The 22,932-nt window shown below is 40.7% G+C and overlaps 1 protein-coding gene across 15 annotated transcripts in view; it reads left to right on the top strand.

The window, feature by feature from the left end:
• Positions 1-21,847, top strand: part of Bru3 (CUGBP Elav-like family member bruno 3) — a 516,822-nt gene extending 494,975 nt beyond the window's left edge. For 14 of the 15 annotated variants that reach the window (XM_076821684.1, XM_076821678.1, XM_076821681.1 and 11 more), the window contains 3 exons: positions 7,266-7,424; positions 10,020-10,204; positions 14,136-21,847. In XM_076821684.1, the coding sequence (XP_076677799.1) occupies positions 7,266-7,424; positions 10,020-10,147 (287 nt within the window). In that variant the 3' untranslated portion in view covers positions 10,148-10,204; positions 14,136-21,847. The remainder of the gene's footprint in view (positions 1-7,265; positions 7,425-10,019; positions 10,205-14,135) is intronic. The other variant, XM_076821673.1, reaches the window with a different exon arrangement.
• The last annotated feature ends 1,085 nt before the right edge of the window (positions 21,848-22,932 follow it).

Below are 22,932 nucleotides of genomic sequence, written 5' to 3'. Positions count from 1 at the left end.
TTCGCGGAAACTGTACTGTCATATCCTCTAGATGGGTTACATTGGTGTTTCGTCGTTGCACTGATTGTCAGTATCAATTTACATAGTTAGTTGTGTTCGATGTTACGCTGTTGAACAGCATTGGTCGTTGCCTTTATGCGATGATCGATTAACCGAGAGTCATAAAAAATGTAAGAGTGGATCCTTTTACCGCAATCACCGTGTGTATAAGGTGTGTCGCTTACCATCGGTTATCAGAATAATTTAGATATCCTTGAAAGAAATATTTGAAGTTTGTAAGAATTGTCTGATATTCAATCAGTGGCGCAACCAGAGGGTCCTAGGAACTAGAGACCATGGTATGGTACGTGTAGTAAAAAGACACGTGTACACGGGTACACGTGTATTACATATATCCGTACCTCGATCCGTGTAGCTTTTAGTACACGGGTACCCGTGCACTATTTCACGTGTATTTAAATACACGTGTATCAACGTATTTGTGTATTTTCATCAGAATTGGGCATTAACTACGGGAGAATGGGCAATGGCGGTCACTTAAGCAATAAGTGTAATAAAACCGAGTGATGTTTCTCAATTTTAAGGATTATCGTTGCGTCTAAAAAGAAGCTCGCTTATTACCAGTAATGCCTTAATTTTTGTATCAAAATAGGTAATCGATTAAATAAATCTTGTTAATTTTATAATTCTGTTATTAGTTACAATCTGAAAATTTGTAAAACCATACTTTCCGCATATTATTCTAGTAAATATATTTAAATACATTAATTCTTTTATGAATTTCGCAATCCCCCAGGGTTCTGGGATATCTATAGATATTAAAAATCAGACGAATCAAAATACGGATACGTTAATATACGTGTATTTATAAATACACGTATTTAAATACACGTGAAATAGGGATCTCTAGTAGGAACCCTAGCACCCCCCAAATAAGGGGCTTCGTAAAAAGAAAGGAAAACTGGATTTTATTTTTTAAATAAATTTTTATAATCACCTAATGAATTTTATTGAATTTACATTAAAAATATTTTTATTCGCTGAAATCGGCTCCCCCAAGATTAAATTCTGAGTGCGCCACTGTGTTCAATAGGGAATTATACAACAGCGCTTTTTTATGATCAATTGGAAAGGATATTTTAAGGTAATCATATTTTTCTTCTACATGCAACTCAATTTCTTTTATCTGCGTATGGAAATATTAAGTTATGGATCTCGAAGAAATAATATTCAAACATTTCTTCCCAAACATCTACTTCCCAAATTATCGGAATTATTCAGGGGACCAATCTGACATAACTCTCTCTACATATTTATATTCTCTTTCTTTAACATAGCTGTTTTCAAATATCACGTATGGATAAATAATAGGAATTACACAGTTCGACAGCCATCTGGACTTGTAACATTCAATAGCTGTTTTTTATAGGCTTCTGTACGCTGAAAATGAATCCGCAAACCGTTTGTCCCCATCACCATCAGTTTTTGAAAAATTCGATTTTTAAAAAAACTGCAAATTTTCGAAACATAACAGTTATTCGGTTGCTTGTCTCGTCAAATTATTCTACAAACCCTCCTGAATACAACGTTATAAGTTATTGGTGCATTACGAACATTTAAATATGTTTAAACAACAATTAAAGGGGAAAGGACACCCAAAATGCACCAATTTTTGAAGATATTTTTCAATTTATTTCCAAAACTAAGGGTCTAGAAGAAAATCTGAATACTCCACAGGATGCAGCAGACATTTTTCCTTCGGGAAGCATCAACAGAAGTAGTAAGTCACGTTTTGTTTTAAATACAGAAGCGAAATAGTTTGGCAAAACGTGCGGCGCCAACAGTGGTAGTCACGCGCGTTAAGCGATTGTGTTACGCCGAGCGGCAGTGGATCGCGCGCCGCCTTTGACTACCACTGTCGACGGCGCACGTTTTGCCAAACTATTTCGCTTCTGTATTGAAAACAAAACGTGTCTTACCACTTCTGTTGATGCATTCCGAAGGAAAAATGTCTGCTGCATCTCGTGGAATAGTCAGATTTCCTCCTGGGCCCTTAGTTTTGGAAATAAATTGAAAGATATCTTCAAAAATGGGTGCATTTCGGGTGTTCTTTTCCCTTTGATCTAACTAATAACTCATATAGTTTTATTCGGGAGGATTCATAGAATAATTTGACGGAAAAAGCAACCGAATAATTATTACTGGTTCGGCACAAAAGATGTTCAAACATGAAAATTTCCAGTTTTTTTTCAAATTTGAATTTCTCAAAAACAGAGGGTGATGGCGATAAACGTTTTGCGGATTCGTTTTCAGCGCACGGAAACCTATAAGAAACGGCTATTGAATGCTACAAGTCCGAAAGAAAGTCAAATTTTGTCGAACTGTGTTATCAGTAGTTTTATAATATGACAGAACAGAGATTTTTAACCAGAATTTTGTCGTCTTACAAATTTTATTGTTCATAAGGTTTAGTATTATTTCTTAAATATATTCCTATAAGCCTGAAAAAAAATGTTTATACGGTATAAGGGTGGCAACATAGTTTTATAACCGACTCTTGCAGAAAGTAGGTGTACCTACACGTTTCCTAAAAATGATGATACGTTTTCGTTAAAATATAATTGAAGAAGTCAGTGGTCACTCTACGTACATTTGAAAGCTCGAATTACTCGTATAAGAAAGAGATTCTGTGGAAAAGAGTGCTGTGCAAAGTGTTTAAGGAAGGAACTTGTCGAACTGTTAAACACTGGCTTTAGCGGATTCTCAAGTTAACAGTTTGTCTAGCCGTTGATACTTCCCCGTGGAGTTTGGGGGAGATGTTGCTTTCATTAAATTCGCGTGCACGTCCTGCGCGTGGGCCAATTAGAGAGTCGAAAACCAATTTCAGGATCAACGATCGCACGGTACGACGACGTGGTCGAATTTATGGCTCGTTCTTCGTGATTCCGGCGTCCACCGCAATTCCTCCTCCATTCTCCCCATCGTCGGAACCGGAAACCCGTCGACACCAGCTCTAATTTGGGTTTCACGTGACAACTACGACCGAGTTATTACCGAGACGAAGCCTGTGCTTACGAAAGAGAAAACATTTGTTACTCCCTGCGTGAACCATGACACTAGCGATAGGATCAGACATATCACAAGTATTACGTTGCTGCAAAGTGTTTGTTGCTTGTACCTATAAGAATAGTTAAATAGAATTTACAGAGTTCCATTGATTAAAAGAAACCATGAATGCAGAGAAGTATTCTTAGCAACTTGATATAATTCAGCGTCTATGTGATAAAGATGTTTCGCAATGGGAAAGAAGACGTTAATCATTGTGGTTGTACCAGGTCTCCCTGATAATATTTGTAACCTTACTTTATTTCAGATTATAAACTCGAATTGGAATTATACTCACTTCAAACGCCAGATTCGTGATTTCCCTGGAAATGAAAAGTTCCATTATTAATTATTGAAAATATTATTCAAATTTTCAACTCCTCGCTTCGTGTACTTTTACTTGTTAGTTTTTTCAGATAGGCTGTAGCGGTTAAAAATTATGGCTGTACTACGGTATGACCAAACCACCGGAATGAACCGAAATTTTAAGGGTTAGGTCTGGGTTAGATGTGGGTTATGTCTTTGTTAGGTTTTTTTATTTATTGGGAGTTCTTTTGAACTCATGGGGCTTCGGCCCCACCTTCAGGCCCCCGCGTGCCTAGTCACCTGGACGGTCTGTTAGTTTTAATGCTTTTTGAGCGTTTCTGGATCGGTCAAATGCGGGGGAGGGGCGGTTGGGTAGTTAAAAAAAAAAGGTGTGGGTTATCTCTGGGTTAGGTCTGGGTTAGGTCTGGGAAATTTTGAGGGGTTGGGCAAGAGGGTGAGAGAACCTCTAATATAAAAATTTAGCTGCGGGTATTTGTTAGTTTCTGAGATATTAATAAAAAAACTTTCGGCATAATACATTGAAATCTACCTATACAGACGTTACTAACACAACCATCTTCTCGTCGCCGTTGACTGTTTCACAGCCGACGATAATAATGTACGATATCGGCCTCAAAATGTATGCATAGGGATACGGTAACAAAAACTGGACGCGAACGGTCTTCACCAAGCCAAGTGCAATTGTTGTTAGGCCTTTGCTCTTTTGTCACGTACTTAGTTTCAATATTTATTACAATGGCTTCATCATCAAGTTACGATATTGCCCTTATTCCGACACAACACATTCTACTTTTCAACATGTCCCGAGAATTAGTATTGGTTGGGGCTAGATTAGTGCGAGGGCGTGTAAAGCATGGTAGCGAACCGATGTGAGTTTGGCGATGCTAAGAATGAGAGGGTGGTTACAAAATTTCAAAAATAAAAAATTGGAAGGGCTCCCGGGTAGGGCCTGCGCCAACGTCCAAAAAAATCAACAATTTTTTATTAATATTTCGCAAACTAATAAATACCCGAAACCTACAATTTTAGATTTAGGGTTCACACCCCCTCCCTACCCGTCACCCCAAACCTCATCTCGATCGGCCACCTGTCCCTTTCGGAAGTATATCCGTTTTTTATTAATATCTCAGAAACTAACAAACACCCACAGCTAAAATTTTATATTAGAGTTTCTCTCCCCCTCCCGCCCAACCCCTCAAAATTTCGGTTCATTCCGGTGGTTGAGTCATACCGTAGTATATCCAAAATTATTAGGTATTCGTATTATACATAAGAAAAAATAAATTTACTATCATCGCTGATTTTCTTTACCAATAATTAATAAGTATTCTTAAAGTCGCATAAACGCTCTATTACAAAATATATTAAATATTATAAAAGTCCTTTTCTTTAACTCTGCTATCGTATAAAATGCAAGGTCTAGTGTCGACTTCAAGTCAAGAGATGTTTGTTTTAAACTATATTTTATTATCACTGAATATTTTACAGCCCGCGCCCAGGCCTTTATTTTATATTTTTATGTGAATTCAATACTTCCAGAATTTCCCAGGAGTCATGGTCAAAGATTGCCCTCAGATATTAAATAGAAAAGCCATTTAATCGAGGTTCATTTTTAAGTGACGCGGAAAGGTATAATCGTCTATGAACTATCAAATGAACGAAGATTCTAATTGCTCGCGGAACTGGAAGTGGACAATTACACTCGGCAATAATGCGACGAGGCGGCGGTTGTTCGCAAAGGCGAGAAAGTGACAGAGGGTTTGAATCCCGCCAAGGAACGGACGAGTCGCGATGAGTAGGATCCTAAAAGTTGAGTGGCAGTCATCTCATTACTTAAATGCGTCCGTTAGTCGAGAAGTGCTGGCCAAGAGAGCAGAAGTTTCTACGGTCATAATCGCCGCTAATTGACGTCGGAGTTATAAAGTTCAGTGAAATTAGCTAAATCCTTATTTGGACTCTCGTTATTCCGACCCCTCGCTTTGCTTCTTCCGGTGGACTTTTCTCCGCGGACGTATTAATCGTTGGTTGTCTTCGTACCTCCCGTGACTGACATAAAGTAAGGAAAGAATTTTTCGTTGTCCAACGAGAGCTGCGGAATTAAACTGGAGAAGGAATTGCGTCCCATTCGAAACTTTGACGAAATTTCATGAACGCCTTGGTCGTCGGTTCGTCGAACAGAGCAGAATTATTCTGAGGTTTGGGAAGAGAAAACGAACTGGATAAATAATTTCGAAGATATTGAAATTTACGTAAAATATATTTTTTTCTTTCGTTTACCTATGAGATAAATACCATAAACTGGGGGAACATTGGCATGTTTTTGGAACATTTTGCTGTATAATATAAAAATTAACATTTTTGCATTTGCTTTAAGTATCCTATCATAACATTGCGTCTTTTGTGAATGCACTGCAAGTGTCAAAATGCATAAAATTTGTGTCCTTATCCTTCTTTAATACATGCTAAATACCTGCCGATGTTACCCCGGGTAACATTGGCGCATCATGTATAAATAGCACTAAAAAGTTAAAGTTTTACCACATCTGAACTTACATTAACACTTAAATTTGTTCCTTTTTATGTTCAAAGTACTTTACTTTGTATTTATTTTATTTTTTTATTTTTTTAATTTTTTAATTAATATTTTTAAATTTGTTTTAGGTATCCTATTATAACATTGCATCGCTTGTGATGACAATACAGGTGTGAAAATATCTAAAATTTGTTTCCTTCTCCTTTTTATTAGATGTTAACTAGATGCCAATGCTACCCCGTACTGCGAATGTTCCCCCAGTTTACGGTACACGAATAACAATTTTCTTCGTAAACATAACGAAGCTTGAAGTCCGCGTATGACAAACTACGTACTGCTTTAACATGTTCGTATATTGTTGTAACGATATATGTTAGAATTAAGTAAAATCAATTAAGAGGCTACGGTATTTCACTAACGAGTTTCCACGCAAAGCATAATAAAGTTCATGTTCATGCAGCTCACACGATAGAACGAAATGATATAGTAATAAGACGATGGATTAACATGTCTGATGACGAACTCATGTAAAGTGTCGCACTATCGTAATCAATGTCATCACTACTATCACTGTACCCTTCATATCCATTTGCATTCATTGAAAAAACAACCCCATCACCTCGCTCGTCATTGTGTTGTGAGTCCCAGTGTTGTGTGTTTGTATATTTGAAAGTATAAATACTCAACGTTATTTGAACCGCGGAGAATCTCATTGTCGCAACAGACATTGTCTTGACTTTCTAATCATTACTCTCTTCGTCGACAGTCTTACACTACTTTCTCTCACTTGATCCACCATTATTCCCTTCTTTCTCGTGTAACCCCCTCTCTCTTTATTTTCATCTTCCTGCTCATTATCATTTATTCCCTCCCCTTTCGCTCCTTCCTCTGTCTCTCTCGCCTACTTTGTTCCCGTACATGTTTCTTAATGCCAATATCTCTTTTTACCTTTCGTTGAACATTCGTTCGAATTACCTGCCCTGCGATTCGTTAGAAAACGAAATATCGCCATTGGCTGTCATCCCCCTATGATTTTCCACGCGACGAGAGAGAAATCAGATTGTCATCGAGAAACGATCACGAGTCTTCATCTTCATTCATCAAAAAATGCATCCAGACGGGAACCGGGAAGAATGAGGGGAGGAGAGCAAAGTGTATAGCCTCTGTGTGTGAGGTGGCTCTCCTATCGCGTCGAGATCATTATGTTGCAAAGAACGAAAACTCATCCAGAACTAACATTCTAACTTGAGTATTATACTTCAAGTTTAGATGTTTAGATGTGCTCTGATTTATATGGTAGGATGCTCTATCTCAGGACCCGAGGGCTGCAATCTGTTCATCTATCACCTGCCTCAAGAGTTTGGCGACACTGAGCTCATGCAGATGTTCATCCCTTTCGGCAACGTCATATCCTCCAAAGTATTCATCGACCGGGCCACCAATCAGAGTAAATGCTTCGGTAAGTTGACACCTTCACGAAACAGATCAAGAGTGGCCCGGAGAGAAACGCAAAGGCCGTTGGAGGGGGTAAACTGAACGACACGATGGTATCTTCGAAAGGTAGGACAGGCGGAAGATGTATGTTGACGACTGCACTGGGACCAACTGGTAGGAGAATAGAATACATGTGCTGAAAACAAGTTGTTAATTGTTCTTAAAATTATTTATTATGCTAGTAAGTGTTAATAAACTCTCCTAGGTTTCTATATACATAGATAATATCGTTATCACACTCTCAAGATTTAATAGCTACTTAAATTTCCATTTACTTCTGTAAAGTCAGGCAAACATTCCACACAACTGACACAATCTCCAGACACCAGTACAATAATTGATCATAATAAAAGACAAAGACACCAGTAGATCTAGTTCAGCGCTGTCCAAGCCGGCTCCCGCGGGAGCTTGGGGTTCTCCCACTCTCGCCCGCGTTGCCAGGGCTACCGCGCGACGCTAGCGGTGAAGACGCTAGCCCGGCTAGCCCGTCATAGCAGCCTTCTTAGCGCCGCGCGGTCTCCTTGACAACGGAAGGCACGCTGTGCGAGAGAAAGATTGGAAGGGGAAGCAGGCGCGTGAGGGGCCCCTACGCTGGACAGCGCTGGGCTGATTTAAAAACATGGGTTTATATTTTTCCATTAAAAATCGTATACCTAAAACAGATGTATTTTAGCCTGAAATTCAAGTCAACGCCTCCGAAAAGGGTATACAGACTAATTTGAACTATCTGAACGTTAATACTAAATCGAATACTCGTTAGAATCCAGTATTTTAATTCTCGTTCCTTGTAGATTTTCAATTCGGCTCAGCAAGTACAAAAATTTAGTTTACCCTCTACAAAATCACGCACGCAAAGTCTCTGCTGAATAGAAATAACTCATCTGACTGCAGCTCATCCGGAATGAAAGCAGGAAGCCCATCTTTTTTTTTATAAATCGAAGGGAACCAAAACAGAAAGGAAGCTGACAAAGTTGCCCACGGGGGCTTTGATTAATCGTATCCAGGATGAATGCACGCATGTAGTCACAGATAATTGGACGGATGCATTCGTTCATATTCCCCACACGGTATTCATTAACAAGTACCTGGCGCGATTAATATTTTTCAGCCTGTGACTGCACGATTACAGGAGGTACTATGACGGACACAGTCCAATGAATTTCGTCGTTGAAAGAACACCTGTCATTATACCCCAGTTTCATAATACACCCCTTTGCGCGCATAATTATCTTAACGTTGCTGGAAAAGAGTAGGAATATCCGAGCCGCGCGCACCGCTCGTTTCAGACACGCACGTTGTAATCGGCTCTGATCAGCTTGCAGCAAAAAATTCTTTGACGCGGCGGAAAAAGAGAGGACGGTTATACTTGGGGTATTGTGCTATGCGCGCCGCGACGGAAGCAACTCGTTCTCCGGCATAACGCGAATCGCGGCGCATCGAATTATCCTCTGAAAACCCACTAATGGCGAGATTCGCCCGAAAAATGGCAACGGAGATGTTTTCTATCGGGCAAGAGTTAAAGTCCCCCTCGGTCGCTTGGTAAAAGTAATTTACAAAGTTCGAGTAGGAGCGGTGGTCGCCGAGCGATGAACAGCCGCGATTGGTCAGACAGTAGGCCGCCATGATGGCAAAACTAAAATTGGATCGGGGCTAATGGTCAAAATTGGCTTAAACTGGGAGGGCCCTGATGACCTTTCAGCGGTGCTCCTGTTGTTAAAAGCTTCGTTATCGTACACCTTCTCGCTCCCTCTCTCTCTCTGCCCACCCCCCACCCCCCTCCCCCCGCGTTCTCGACAAAACTTTGATAATACCAGGGCCACTTCGTGGAGAACTTTTTATTCCTCGCGGCGAATCTCCTAATCTAAATCACTGGTTAGCTCGTGAGTACCCTTTCGCGATAATCCGATGCCCCTCGGCGTCGATATTCAACTTCCCGTTTCCAACGTATATAAGTCGAGGAACCACTTCCTGGACCTATACAAGACCAATTCTGACCGCCCCTGCAGCACATTCTCGCGGTGCTTCTACATCGTGATCGACACCTCGATTCACGGGAGTACTCCGAGGATGGCCAGTGCCTGGCTTTAGCGTAACAATTAAATGAACATGCCACGATTGTCGTTGCTTCTTGGCGGTAACCAGTATCAACCTAGTATTTCAGTTGGACTCTGAAGCACCATCGACTGCAGCTTAATTTTCGTAAAATTTCCTAATTTATTTTCAACCTCATAAACAAACCGGGCTGTATTCATACTTGATAATTACAGATGGGGTGATCAGGTATCTGAACTCGCGTGTCTAACCCGGAGCGTCCTAATTGCTTCCGACGTGAAAAACGATATGAACGAAATAAAGTATCGATACTTTTTGTATAATTTTAGATAATCGGTATTTTACATAATCGTAATAGAACGATCAATATAATGTTGTGGAAATAATATTTATCGGTCTATGGATTTATAGTTAATGTTATCATGTAAGAAACGCTTCCAAAGTAGGTTGTATGACGTAATCTCCTGTTCTGCCATTTACCAACAGCCTTATCATTCGGTTCTTTCAGGTTTCGTGTCGTTCGACAATCCAGGGAGCGCGCAGACAGCAATCCAAGCAATGAACGGCTTCCAGATAGGGATGAAACGTTTAAAAGTCCAGTTAAAGAGGCCCAAGGACGCAAGCCGGCCATACTAACCAAAGTCCTAGCTTAGAGAAACTGGACGATACGCACCTTACATCATTACTTACAGAGTAAGTTTGGGAAATTACTATCAGTTTGTAGTCGGTATGTATATCAAAGGAACATGATTGCTTTTAGCAGGGCCGGCGGAACCCATTATGCAAGTTATGCGCCGCATAAGGGCGCCAGCCGAAGGGGCGCTTAAATAACTACTTATATCGCACGCTTAGTAATAAAAGAATACAACTCCTACATAAACAAAATGTAAATGTCATTTTTTTTATATTGTACTCCGTAAAGGAAAAACATATTAAATAGAGAACCGGTGTGAAAATTTGGGGGCGCCAAAAATTTTCTTGCATAAGGGCGCCAACCATCCTCGCGCCGGCCCTGGCTTTTAGAAGGGAACACCGCGAACCCGGTCTCACCGATTAGAACGCAACTTTGTGGGCTTATAGAGTAACTCAAGGCAAAAACAGCGGTATGTTTCATTCGCGCTCAATCGCCCTTTAACCCTTCGTTCACACACCTCCCTTTTCGATCAACTTTGACGTACCTGGGTGGTTCACACCCGGAACAATTTTTGAACGACTGCCATTCTAATCTGAAGAATCCAATCGTCATAAAAAAAATCATGGGTCATTGTTAGGGTCTCTAGAATGTATTCCAATTGTTTTTTCATTGAAATTTAATCACAGTTTCTGTAAAAAAATTCTAGATTACCGTATATCGGGAAAAAGACAAAGAAAATCTTTTAAAAATTGTAACTTTTACAGATTTTACTATTAGAAGCTAAAAATCTACAGAGTTGTTGCTGGGGTATAATATTTTGAGAGAAAAAATAGTTTGTAAGTCGGCTTTGGAAAAAAGATATTCATTTTGCATATAGAAGGTACAAAGAGCGTCAAAATCAGCTTACGGGTGGCTCACACCCAGAGTGTCAACGAAGAGGGTTAAGGCTGTGAAAACTAACATCAAAGTCAAATAGACACCCCCATTTGTTCGCGTATAACTCCTACAGCACAAGGGACAACAAAAATTCAAACAAATGTTCAATGGTACGATAAGCGCTGCAAACTAGCGTTAATAAAATATTGAAAAAAGTTTTAAAAAAAATATCTGCCAAAAAACATTTTTCAAAATTTTATAAACGCAAGTTTACAGCGCTTAGTACACCATTAGATTTTTGTTTAAATCTATTTTCTGTCTCGTGTACATTAGGAGTTATACGCGAAATTGCTGGAGTGCCTATTTTATTTGATTTTGAGGTTAGTTTTCACACCCTTAAAGGACGATTGGACGCGAATGAAACATACCGTTGTTCTCGTCCCGGGTAAGTCCATAAACCGACAAAGTTGCGTTCCAATCGGTGACTGCGAGTTCGTGGTGTTCCCTTGTTAGTAAGAGAACACTATAACTTTGTTACAATGTTAACATACGTATGTATCTGCTGAATCACATAACGTTATTACCCCCAAAAAACTCCATTTCGTTTGATGATGCGAAAGAATGTCTGAGGATAAAAATAATTTATCTTGGAGTGAAAAACTTTATGATTAGCTAAAGATTGAAAAGTCATATTAATTGTCAGGGACTTATAAGTCGTTGGTGTTTTGTCCTTTTTTAAATAGGACTATGTACATACTAGAGCTGTTCGGATACTCGAATAAAGCGAGCCGAACCTGGCTCGGCTCGACCGACCGGCCCGGGCCGGGTACCCGCAAAATCCGGGCGGCCCGAAAAAACTGGGTAGCTCGAATTTTTTCGGACGGCTTGAAAAATCCGTCCGGAAGAACCGGATACATAAGCACTATATATTGCACAAAAATACACCCTCCAAAAATTTATATACGCACGCTATACTCCCTGTCATTTAAGAAGGAACCTGCCGACCGACGAGTTTAGACCGGTTCTGCGCAGGTTGACGCTCATTGGTGCCGGGAGAAGCCACTATTGGCTGTACCCCCACCAACGCGTTTCCGGAGCCAATGAGCTCATTCTACATGCGCGAAACGGGTTCCTTCTTAAATTACTGGGAGTATAGATACGAGGAGTGCGTAAACATGAGTAGTGCGAAGTTCGCACAAGCCCGAAGGGTTTGAAAGTACTTAGAAATGCTTTTAATAAGTATACTTCAAGATTATAAATTAATCAATACCCACTTTGAAACGGGTGTTTGGCCCGAAACAATTCGGGCTATTCGGTTCTTCCGGCGGCCCGAAACGATTCGGACTACCCGGATTTTTCAAGCTGCCCGGATTTTTCAGGCCACCCGGATTTTACGGGTATCCGTCTGAATTTCAAGCCGCCCGAATATTCGAGCACTCGAACAGCCCTAGTACATGCATATTTCTTTGTGCAAGGTGTTGTAGCTGATATCGGGAAAACTTTAGCGATCTATATAGTGTTTTCGTTGTAGGCATTAACTTCTGTCGTATTTATTAATTAAGACAGTAATACATAACTATCAATATTTAAAGTTCAAAGTGATAAGTCTGAGTATCTATCGGAATACCTAGTCATAGAATAAACAGTATGTGCAACTAATAAAACATGGTTATATTATTTATTAATTGTGGCTTAAAAAATTCTCAGCGGATATAAACAAAATTTATAATACTACATTTAGCTTATTTGAAGATTACGTTATTCTACATCCTTAACTCGGCGGGAGGCGCTACTGGGTAAAATTTACCATAGAGGCACAAGTTGAAGAATAACCGACCAAGTGCAATGAAAGACCAAATCCTTTCACTAACCCTACGTGAACTGATCATTCTAAGTATGTATGTACTTTAGGAAAATTCTGAGTATTGTTTTGAAAAAGTTGTTACGAATTGTTTTCTGTGCGTTCGTTGATAAGTTCATAGCATCTACTTTTGATATCGATCTCAATTTGATATTGTTACTGAATCAAGAAGACTAGTTTTTGTTATTTAAAATTTATAACCAAGTAAAAATTAAGAAGACTGAGTTTTTTGTTACAATTTTTTAAAGAACTTTAATAAAAATTTTAAGATATTTCTTAAATCTTGTTTGCTTCTTAAAACACTGTACTTTAACATAAAATTAACAAAGTAAACAAAAATATTCTGAAACCGTGGATTTCAAGTTTGGGTTTTTTACCCGGTAGCGACAACCTGTGTTACAATATGGGGTGCGCCTCCCGCCGGGTTAAATTCATCTCACTGCCATCTACAACGCTGAACAAAAACGTATATAAGGCCACTTTGAAAAAATATCGATGACTTCGAAATCTTGGAAAATATCCAGACCATACAACATTCTTCGTCGAACATTTTTTCGCACTGTCAAAAGAAACATTGTTGGCGTTATAATGTTACGTGACTCACCTCTGTACAGTAAGCGCCAGAATCGGCTTCCCTTCGGAAATTTGGCAACGTTGCATGTCACTAGAACCGCTGACAAGGGAAGATCCCGAACCCGAAAATTCAAAAAATTCTGAAACTTTATGAATATATAGGGGATTTCTTCCTGATTACAACGCAATTTTTGTTTGCTGCCCAAATTCACTCGAAGGGGGTGAAATTAACCTCTAAAAATTCGGCTATTTTCCGATTTTGTGTTATAACTCACGAACTGTAAGAGATGGAAAAAAAGTTTTAAGACAAAAGTTACTTCTTTTAATTGGATCTATCATTTGGTAAACAAATTTATTTTATATTCCATGAGTTATAACACAAAATAGGAAAATAACCAGATTTTCAGGGGTCAATTACACCCCCTTAGAGTGAATTTGGGCAGCAAACAAAAATTGCGTTGTAATCACGAGGAAATTCCCTACATATTCACAAAGTTTCAGAATTTTTTGAATTTCCAGATTCGGGATGTTCCCTTGTGAGTTATGCCTAGTGACATGCGACGTTGCCAAATTTCCGAAGGGAATCCGATTCTGGCGCCTAGTTGTACATAACCTAACTTTGAAATATCTTTCAGCTTGAGAACGAGAGACTAAATAGCTCTGACGATTTCTAATTGCAGATGTCGTACAAGAACACGGGCTCATTGAACGCTCGATGATCAGAAGTGACGAGTTTAAATCGCCGTTACAACGCTCTCCACTATAATAACCTAGTATACTAGTTAGACAATTAATTAGAGGATAAAAAACTAGAAGTCAGTAGAGCGACTTCGCCGGTAGTTATGCGGCGAGAGCGAAGAGGCTGATGATAAAACGTCGGATGTCCAGGCCTGAACTCACGTCAGTCCGAGAAACCAAATATGCGAGAACGATGCACGGCTCCACGTTCACGGATGCTCGGACAGAACGAATTACTAACTAGGGGCGCATCAATTTCCTCATCCCCCTCTTTACACCCCTCCACCCCCCTTACTCTCCCCGATGCGTGCATATTTTCTCTCCCTCATTTTCGAACGCCCTACTGCCAAGCGAGAACAGTATCAAAACGAGATTCATCTTTGAATTGAGCATCCTAGTAGAATTCGGACGTCCGATCATCCGGGAAGGTAGCGCGGGAGCCTAGAGTCTCTCGCTCAAATAATTACTCCGACGACAGACTAATTCCTACGATAAACGTTCAAGACGGGTGACTTTCCAACAATAACCAAAGAACACTCTTAGTTCCTGATGCAACGGAACGGCAATTATCGCCGGCCGGTTGTTAAAAAGTTAACTATCACAGCGATTCGATCCATAGAATACAAGAGAAAAATACCGCTTCGACCTCTTCGAGAAGCACGAAACCAGTTGCAAGTTGAATCTGTTCGTTTACAAAGCAACTTCGCCATTTCTTTTTATTTCGAATAGAAACGTACTGTCGGATCTAGTAGGATATCTCAAGCTCGGTCTGAGAACGCGCGATTGCTGTAATATCGATATAGTGACATCGTTAGGATCGTCTTTATGCTTAATGAGTACGAACAACACCAACGGCATGGTGTTCGCGCTCTCCTCCTAACGTAAACTTGTCAATCACGTATACAGGGTGCTCGTCTCACGTAACGTCTAAAGATTTCTAAAACCAAAAAAACTACGTACGAACATGAACACGTTCACACACACACACATATATCTATATATACATACAGGTGTATATACGCATATAAAGTGTACACACACCCACACACACGTATTACATAATGAACACACGCATACTGGACCTGACATTCATAGATTATCAGTTTTCCTTACGTGCATATTGATGCATATTGCTAATATGTATATTCATTTCCTTTCTATACGATATTTAAAGGAACCATCAGGTGCCGCGCGGATGCGGAGTCATCTGGAACGTTGATTGACCGCGCCACGGCACTTGTGCTTCCTGTTAAGCACGTATTATTATTACCTCTGTCATCATCATCGTCACTAATACTACGATCACGATTGTTAATCACGGTTACCGTTAAGTGAAAAAAAAAAAAAAATAATAAGAGCGAGCGAATTTCCGGCCGAGACTGTATTCCATCGGAGTTCCTTTCGCAGGATCGTTCGAGCTGCTCGCTATGCTTCGCGATCGGAAGGGATCGGGGTCCTGTTGCTGTTCGATCTCGTAGCTTGACTAATCCATAGAATCGTTCTCATTTAACTGGCCAAACGTGCATCGTCCGAGAAGTGTCAATTAGGCTGTGATTATTCAGACAAAACGAATAAGTACCAAGAGCAGAGAATATTACGACATTGGTTAGATCAAATTTCTTCGCGATACAAAAGAAATGGCAGATCGCCTGTAACCGGCTGAAACGCATAGAGCTGTTTCCCTTTAATTTTATTTACCTAGTCAATGTCTAGTCACTTTTACACGTTACCTACCAAATGTTTTGTTTTTGATAGGACAATTTTATTTATTGCTTGTACACGTTTCGTAGGCTAATGTGTTAGTTCTATCTACGTAGAGCGATAGCGGTTCCCGGAACTCGTGAAACGAAGGAAGGGACCTCGTTCGATTAGTCAAATTTATAGTAACTCGAAGTGAGGATAAGTACTTAATATTTAAAGCGACGCGTTTATTTTTTTGAGAAACGGATCAACTCTTTGACTGGCATAGGTACACCCGCTTTCACCTCTAAACCGTTCCCTGGCGTTTACACGTTTTCACACCAAGGCGGCAGAGAAAGCGTTGCCTCTGCGCATTCGATCTATCAGGGATATTGGAGACCAACCGACAACGTAAATGGACATCATCCGGTTTGGTGTGGGCGAATTTGTAGCATTTGTACAAGCGGGATAATATTGTTTGTCCAAACTACTGGCGCAATTTCAGTTATTAATAAATAGAATGGTAGAAAGTGAAATTTATGGCAGCAGCAACTCCTGGAGTTGCAGAAGATAAGCTGGGCAATGCTTCTCCTGCGTGTAGTAAACGCGTGAAAAGGCCAGTCTGACTTTGCGCGGCACTATCTGGCGCTCTGCTGGCAGTTAAAGAGTTGAAATAAGCAGCCCGCAATTTTTATTTCTGCGCTAACTTTACATGGTAAAACATGAAAATTGGAAAAGAAGATTCGCACACAATCCTCCGTGTACGTCTATATTTTTCACAGCTACACCTAATCTGGAACGTGCAAAGAATCATGATTTATGATTGGTGCAGGTTACGATCTAGTCTAATCTCATGACGTTTGGTACCTTATGTTGCCGGTCGAATTATTGTTCCGCGTTTGTTTCCGTTGGCATTGCTTGTTATCGCGATTGACTTGTCGAGGGATCAGAGAAGACGGAGGTCTTGTATAGGGTAGCGGCGCGACAATTCCGGATTCTTTTGAGCACGACGAATACGTATAACTTTCAGACATTTGACGAGCGATGCCCGTTCGAATCCCGCAGTTTCTCCACGAGTTTCGATTTGTATGAACGATCGCGGACGGAAGCCAGGTGAAGGAGTCAGCGATAGAGAATGGGGAAATAGGGGGTGGAAAGGGTTATTCAAACGAAACCAAATGCATTAAGTACGGTAGAGAACTAGTGTAGGCGAGCGATGGAACGGAGAGGAAAACTCTGATCTAGCAGAAATAATCAACCAAAGTACCAACAACTATTCTATATAAATATTTAAATATAAATTATTGAAGAAGAAGTATATAAATATATATATATATATATAAATATAAATACTATAAATATGAAGTATAATATAAATAAAATAAACGAATAAATAATAAAACAGATGTGTGTGTATATATGTATATGTATATATGTATATCTGATGCAATGTATATATATACATATATATGTATGCATATATATATATATATTGAAGAAACTAGAGACTTAGTAAATTATTAAGATCTAGTTAAATCAACATAAAATGAATTATTTCGAGGGGCGGGGAATGAGGAGGACCGGCTCTAGTCTGGCGCAATTTCTGACGCGAGTAAGGTGGTACGTACATCGCAAGTTTATACGCTATTCGGATAAATATATTAATTGCTGCGGACGAGTACGTAAACATATGAACGAATATCTATATGTACATATATATGTATAGTGCTATACTTATATACGTATATCTATATATTTATTTACGTATTTACAAATATACATATTAAGTAGCGTACTTATATTTTAAGGGAATTCAGGGACAGGCAACCCTTTTCCTTGCTTCACGATCGTTTCATAAATTCCTTGCCTGTTTACACACTCGCACACAAGTCACGCAAACACTATTGTAACGTCACATATACACACACGTATGAAATTGACACGCAAAGTATTAATTGTGAGAACGCGGTTCGCGCGCGTGTACCTACACGCGGGTACGCGAATGTGATCGCGGAGGTGCGTACAAGTACTAATGAAATTAAAACGATAGAAGGGGTGTGCTATACATTCCTCTCCCTTCGCGAGCTCGAGCGGCTTGCTAGTTATTGACGATATAAAATATTATTACATTATATGAAGGAAAAAAAAAACATTTAATACTACTAACTAATTAATAACAATAATAATAATATTAATCATATTAATAATGATAACGATAATAATATTAATAATAATAAGGATACCTTATAGTATGTACGCATAATTTATACTACACGGTAAACATACATATATATTCCTGTCATTTTTAGGAGCGCTAAATTTGTTTATACCTATACGCACATAAATACATATACCTCGTTGTACGCGCGTGTATGTATGTATGCACGTATACGTAGACCGATGTATCGAGGAACGGGGAGCGCAGATTCGAGATGTTGGAATAAGTAAAACGCCTATCGCAACGACGTTGCTGAAACGCAAGGGAAATGTTTTACCTATGCAAGTTTAAAGGAATCTCACATTTAAACAATGCGCCGACAAATGCATTCGGAATCGGTCGTGTATCACAATTGCGAAACTGGTAACACCCCTTATCATCCGTTTTCAAAAAGAATCGAGAACAATAGTGAGAATATCGACGCAGCCTCGGAATATCAATCGACGACAGATGAAATTCACAGGAAAATCAGGCTCAGCTATCCGCGAACGCGAATACGGGGTAAGGTAGCTGCGTATTAAAACCGCCGTACGTTTGCTAATTCATGGCGCGATTAGAGAGCATTTGAGCAATCGCGATCAGGAACCGTGAGTACGCAAACGGTGGTCCAAACATGGCGACATGAGTGTAAACATAATTAGGGAACGCGTGCATTGCGCTCGTGTCTATCTTTACTCGCTTGATGCATCGCGTGTCCAGTCTGCGAGCGGGTCTGCGACAGTACATCCTACGAGGGTGGGCATTTCATTTCTCACGAGATTCCGCAAAGCACCCCACGGTACACGTCCAGCACAGGCGATTGGCGGGCAGGCTGGCCCGATTAAGCTCGACTAGACGTTCGTCGTCTGAGAGCCTCCTATTCCACAGTCCGGCCGGTTGATCTCTCCGTTAGATTCGAGTCGCCGCATTTCATTTCTCACGCAACATTATCCGCCACTATTATCGGTATTAGTAACATCGCCACTATTAGTACTACGTCGCAAGCTCCCCCTTCATGATTTTATTCGCATAGTTGCTGAACGATTGATCGACTCAACGATCAACGGATCCTCAGTTACAGTTGCATTCGTTAGGTTCGCGATATTGTTTGAGAAGCGAAGATTTTTTCCCAGCTGTTTAACTATTCACCGCATCGCATTACGTCACTTGCCCTTTGTACTCTCGTACAGTGATGATGGCTTTAAGTTCTTGTTGCTCCATTGAATCTTAGCTGAGGTGTTCCTTTGTTGCAAAATGTTCAGACTTCGAGACTCGTTTTTAATACCGCTCTGTTGTCTTTGGTTGATTGGATCGTGTTTGAAATTGGAAGATTGTACGATACTGTATGATTAGACGAAGAGACGCTCGGCCACCGAGGTGGTTACGTTTAAACGCACGCACAGTACACTTTGTTTCACGCGCGCCCGCGCTACCACAGACACAATGAAACAGAGAGAAAGAGAAAACATGTATACTGATAAAAGCTTGTACGCAAGCACCAATTGATAATATCACTATGATCTAAGCTTTTTAATGTTTAACAGTACTAATAGCGAATATCAAAGAACACAACCAACCCTACTAATAAAATACCCCAATAAATAACTATAAATTCATATAAATATGAATATATACACATATAAATATATATATATATATATATAAATACGAAGGTAACGACGATTGTAAACAAACCAAAAAAAAAAATATAACTATTTTATCCAACAAAGTTTTTGCTACAACGGAAGTAGTATGCATCTTGCTATGAAGTAAATGAGACTTAAGAAAGAGAGAAAAAAAAAGTATTCTTAGCTCTAAGAAGAAGAGGAAGAAATAATGATAATAGTAATCTGTGAGGATCAGCTTTGAATTTATTTTTACATGACGTGATGTAATACTGGGACAAATTCGCTGGTCGCAAATTAACGGGACACTCGAGTATCGAATTTTGTATTGATTTTAACTCGGTCGAAGCCAAGGGCTCTGTTCACACGAACGATTCTCGAGCTGCAATCTCTATTGCCGAAGCTCGTTGGAATATGAAATCGGTACTCGTGGTCGTCGTCATCCAATGGCACGACCGACCATAAAAATTGCCTGGAAACACTTGCGAAGCGAGAAGTGGCAAGCACCTTCTGCGCGCTTCGGTGGCACTCGTCTGTGCGCGAAGATTTGGGCGCAGCAGTTGATTGCAACTTGTACCTAGCACACAAAGCTCCCGGAATTTTCATGGCGGCCACAGGGACACGCACGAAGATTCGATGGGAAACGGGAACGAGTATCCTCCGCTCTCGATTAATATAAATAACCTCGATAATAATAATAATGATCAAACATCTCATACAGAGCATACTAGCACTTACCTACCACCACACTCGCACCTGAAAACAGCAAAAAAAAAAGAATTATCAACCCTCTCGGCACCGCTATAACGCGTCATTGACAAAACTTTTGCGTGGGATTACATTAGATTCGAGCCATGCGCGCCGCGACCTGATATCCAGTAGCCGTGGTGTCGGTGATATTAGGAAACAGGGTATGTTTTTGCAATTGTTTGCGTAACTTGTAAAGAACTAACGAACAAAATAAAACACACGTACACGCACGCCGTTTACGTAACAACTGTACCGTGCACATTTACCAACCGCCACTTAACATGTATACATATTATACGCGAGAGTACACTGTCACATGCACGCACACGCCACGCGACCTTCATACACGAACACGTACACGGATGCCACACGGGAACTGTGACACACGGCAGTGATGCCCAGAATCCTGGGACGTGGGACAAATGCTTACCCCCACTATGACCTACCGTTGTCCCCCACTTTCTTCCCATCGCACTGCACACAAGCATCCCTACTCAAGTATCCCTACTCCTGTCCGGTGCTCGGCAACCCAACAGCTCGCATGGGCAGGAGTAGGGATATGCTTGTGGGCAGTGCGATGGGAAGAAAGTGGGGGACGGCGGTAGGCCATAGTGGGGGACGACGGTAGGTCATAGTGGGGGTAAGCATTTGTCCCACGTCCCACGATTCTGGCAGCACTGGACACACGCATTATAGTATGCAATGCAAAGTGGAGCTAAACATTTAACGTAATCGTACTATCTTAAAACTGCATGAATATTAAAAATAAAGACGTCTCGTCGTAGGCTTTAAGCGTGATTACATCCGAACTCGCAGGCTCCAGATACGAATTTCATCGTCACCCTCGTCGTTACGGTTCTGAAAACGAAAAAGCTGTGGATCGGTCCTCTCAAGTCACGTTTTCCAATACGACAGTTTGAAATACTACGGGAACGCTTCAGACATAAAGGCACGCATTTTGTAACGTGTACATTTCCTTCGGTCGAACCTTACGTTGATTTTGAGGTTAGCGCACTTGCTACCACAACCAACCAGCGATGTTCAAGTTTCGCATTGAATACGAGAAGTGAGAGAAACTGTACACGAACGTCACGTTAATCATCGAAGCGTCAGGCGAGTCAACATCCTCGTTCTTTCTTCCCTTTTCTGCGTTCCTTCGGTTTCTTTGTACCTTTCTCACGTGATTAACAAAGCGCATAACCGCTTCTCCGACATCCTCACGCGCGCGTGCCTCGCGCGTAAGTACGCCAGGCAAGAAGTGGAGCGGACTATAGAAGAAGACTATAGAAGAGTAGTCGAGATCGTAATCTAAAAACAGATTCGCAGTTACTTAACGATTAAAGAGAGAGAGCGAGAGAGAGAAAAAACGTAAATAAATAAAAAAAAAATAAATAAATAAAAATCGGCGTTACTTCAGACAAGTTCAAGCCGACCGATGTCAATTCCTTCAGGTACGCTTATGCGTTATCGCGAGAACAATGCGAAAAATCGTTTTTTTCTAACGTACCAAATCGATGTCTTTTCCTTACGATTGTATTAACGATAGGAAATCGGTACACGATTGTTGTAGTCGTTGGTCACCTAAAATTACGTAGTACCATTCATTCGAGTCGTAGATACGAGGAGAATCAAAAGGGAAGAACAAAAAAAAAAATAGTCAACGGTATCTTGTATATTTACCCGGCCACATTTCGATCAACTATCCGGGACCAATCATATTTCTGACTTGAAACAGCGCGTTTCCTAAATTCTGCCGTTCGGTATGCAAGAAATTCCTTGGGCGATTACTTTCTCTAGATAGCGTGATATTATGCGGAAGCACGGTTTACGTTCTCCTTTCTGTTCGACTACAAGTACCCGTCTTGGACCAACGACGCGCGAAGTCACGGAAGAAAACAGCGTGCAGGAGAACAAGGCTTTTTGTCGTGGATGCAGACGCATAGCTGGGAATATATCAGAGGAAAGATCCGGGGGGGCTTCGTGTTCCACATTTAACGAGCTTAAAATGATAGCTGAGTTTCTTTCGTCATACCGGCAAGAGAAGTGCAAAGAGTCTTTTTCCTCCGTGCGAATGAATGAAATTGATAAGACTGCAGAGTTTATTCGATATAATCGCCCCCTGTTTTTGGGCACCAGTCGTGTTTCGAAGCAGCCCGACGGACTTACTTTCGCACACCTTTGTTGTCGTTGAGAAGAGCGGGACGGTTACGGCTAACGCTACTTCGAGTACTTTCCAAAGCTATCCCTTCGCGTTCGTAGAGCGATCGTTGGCATTCTGTTCGTCGTTCTTCTAGTGCGCAACGTCCGACTTAAAAGCTACGCACTTCGGTCTACGGGAAGAGTAGGGTCAATGTCGACGGTGTTGTTTATCGCTCTCGGACATTCGGACGAGCGTAAGTCCGCGGTTGACCTTGCGGGAAGTCACGAGGACTGTTTCTTCGAAGCGCACGTTTGATGTGATTTAGCCGCGGCTCGATGCATCGATAC

The sequence above is a fragment of the Andrena cerasifolii genome, chromosome 10 (assembly GCF_050908995.1).
Source record: "Andrena cerasifolii isolate SP2316 chromosome 10, iyAndCera1_principal, whole genome shotgun sequence".
NCBI classification, from domain to species: domain Eukaryota; kingdom Metazoa; phylum Arthropoda; class Insecta; order Hymenoptera; family Andrenidae; genus Andrena; species Andrena cerasifolii.
This window is presented reverse-complemented; position numbering and strand designations above follow the sequence as displayed.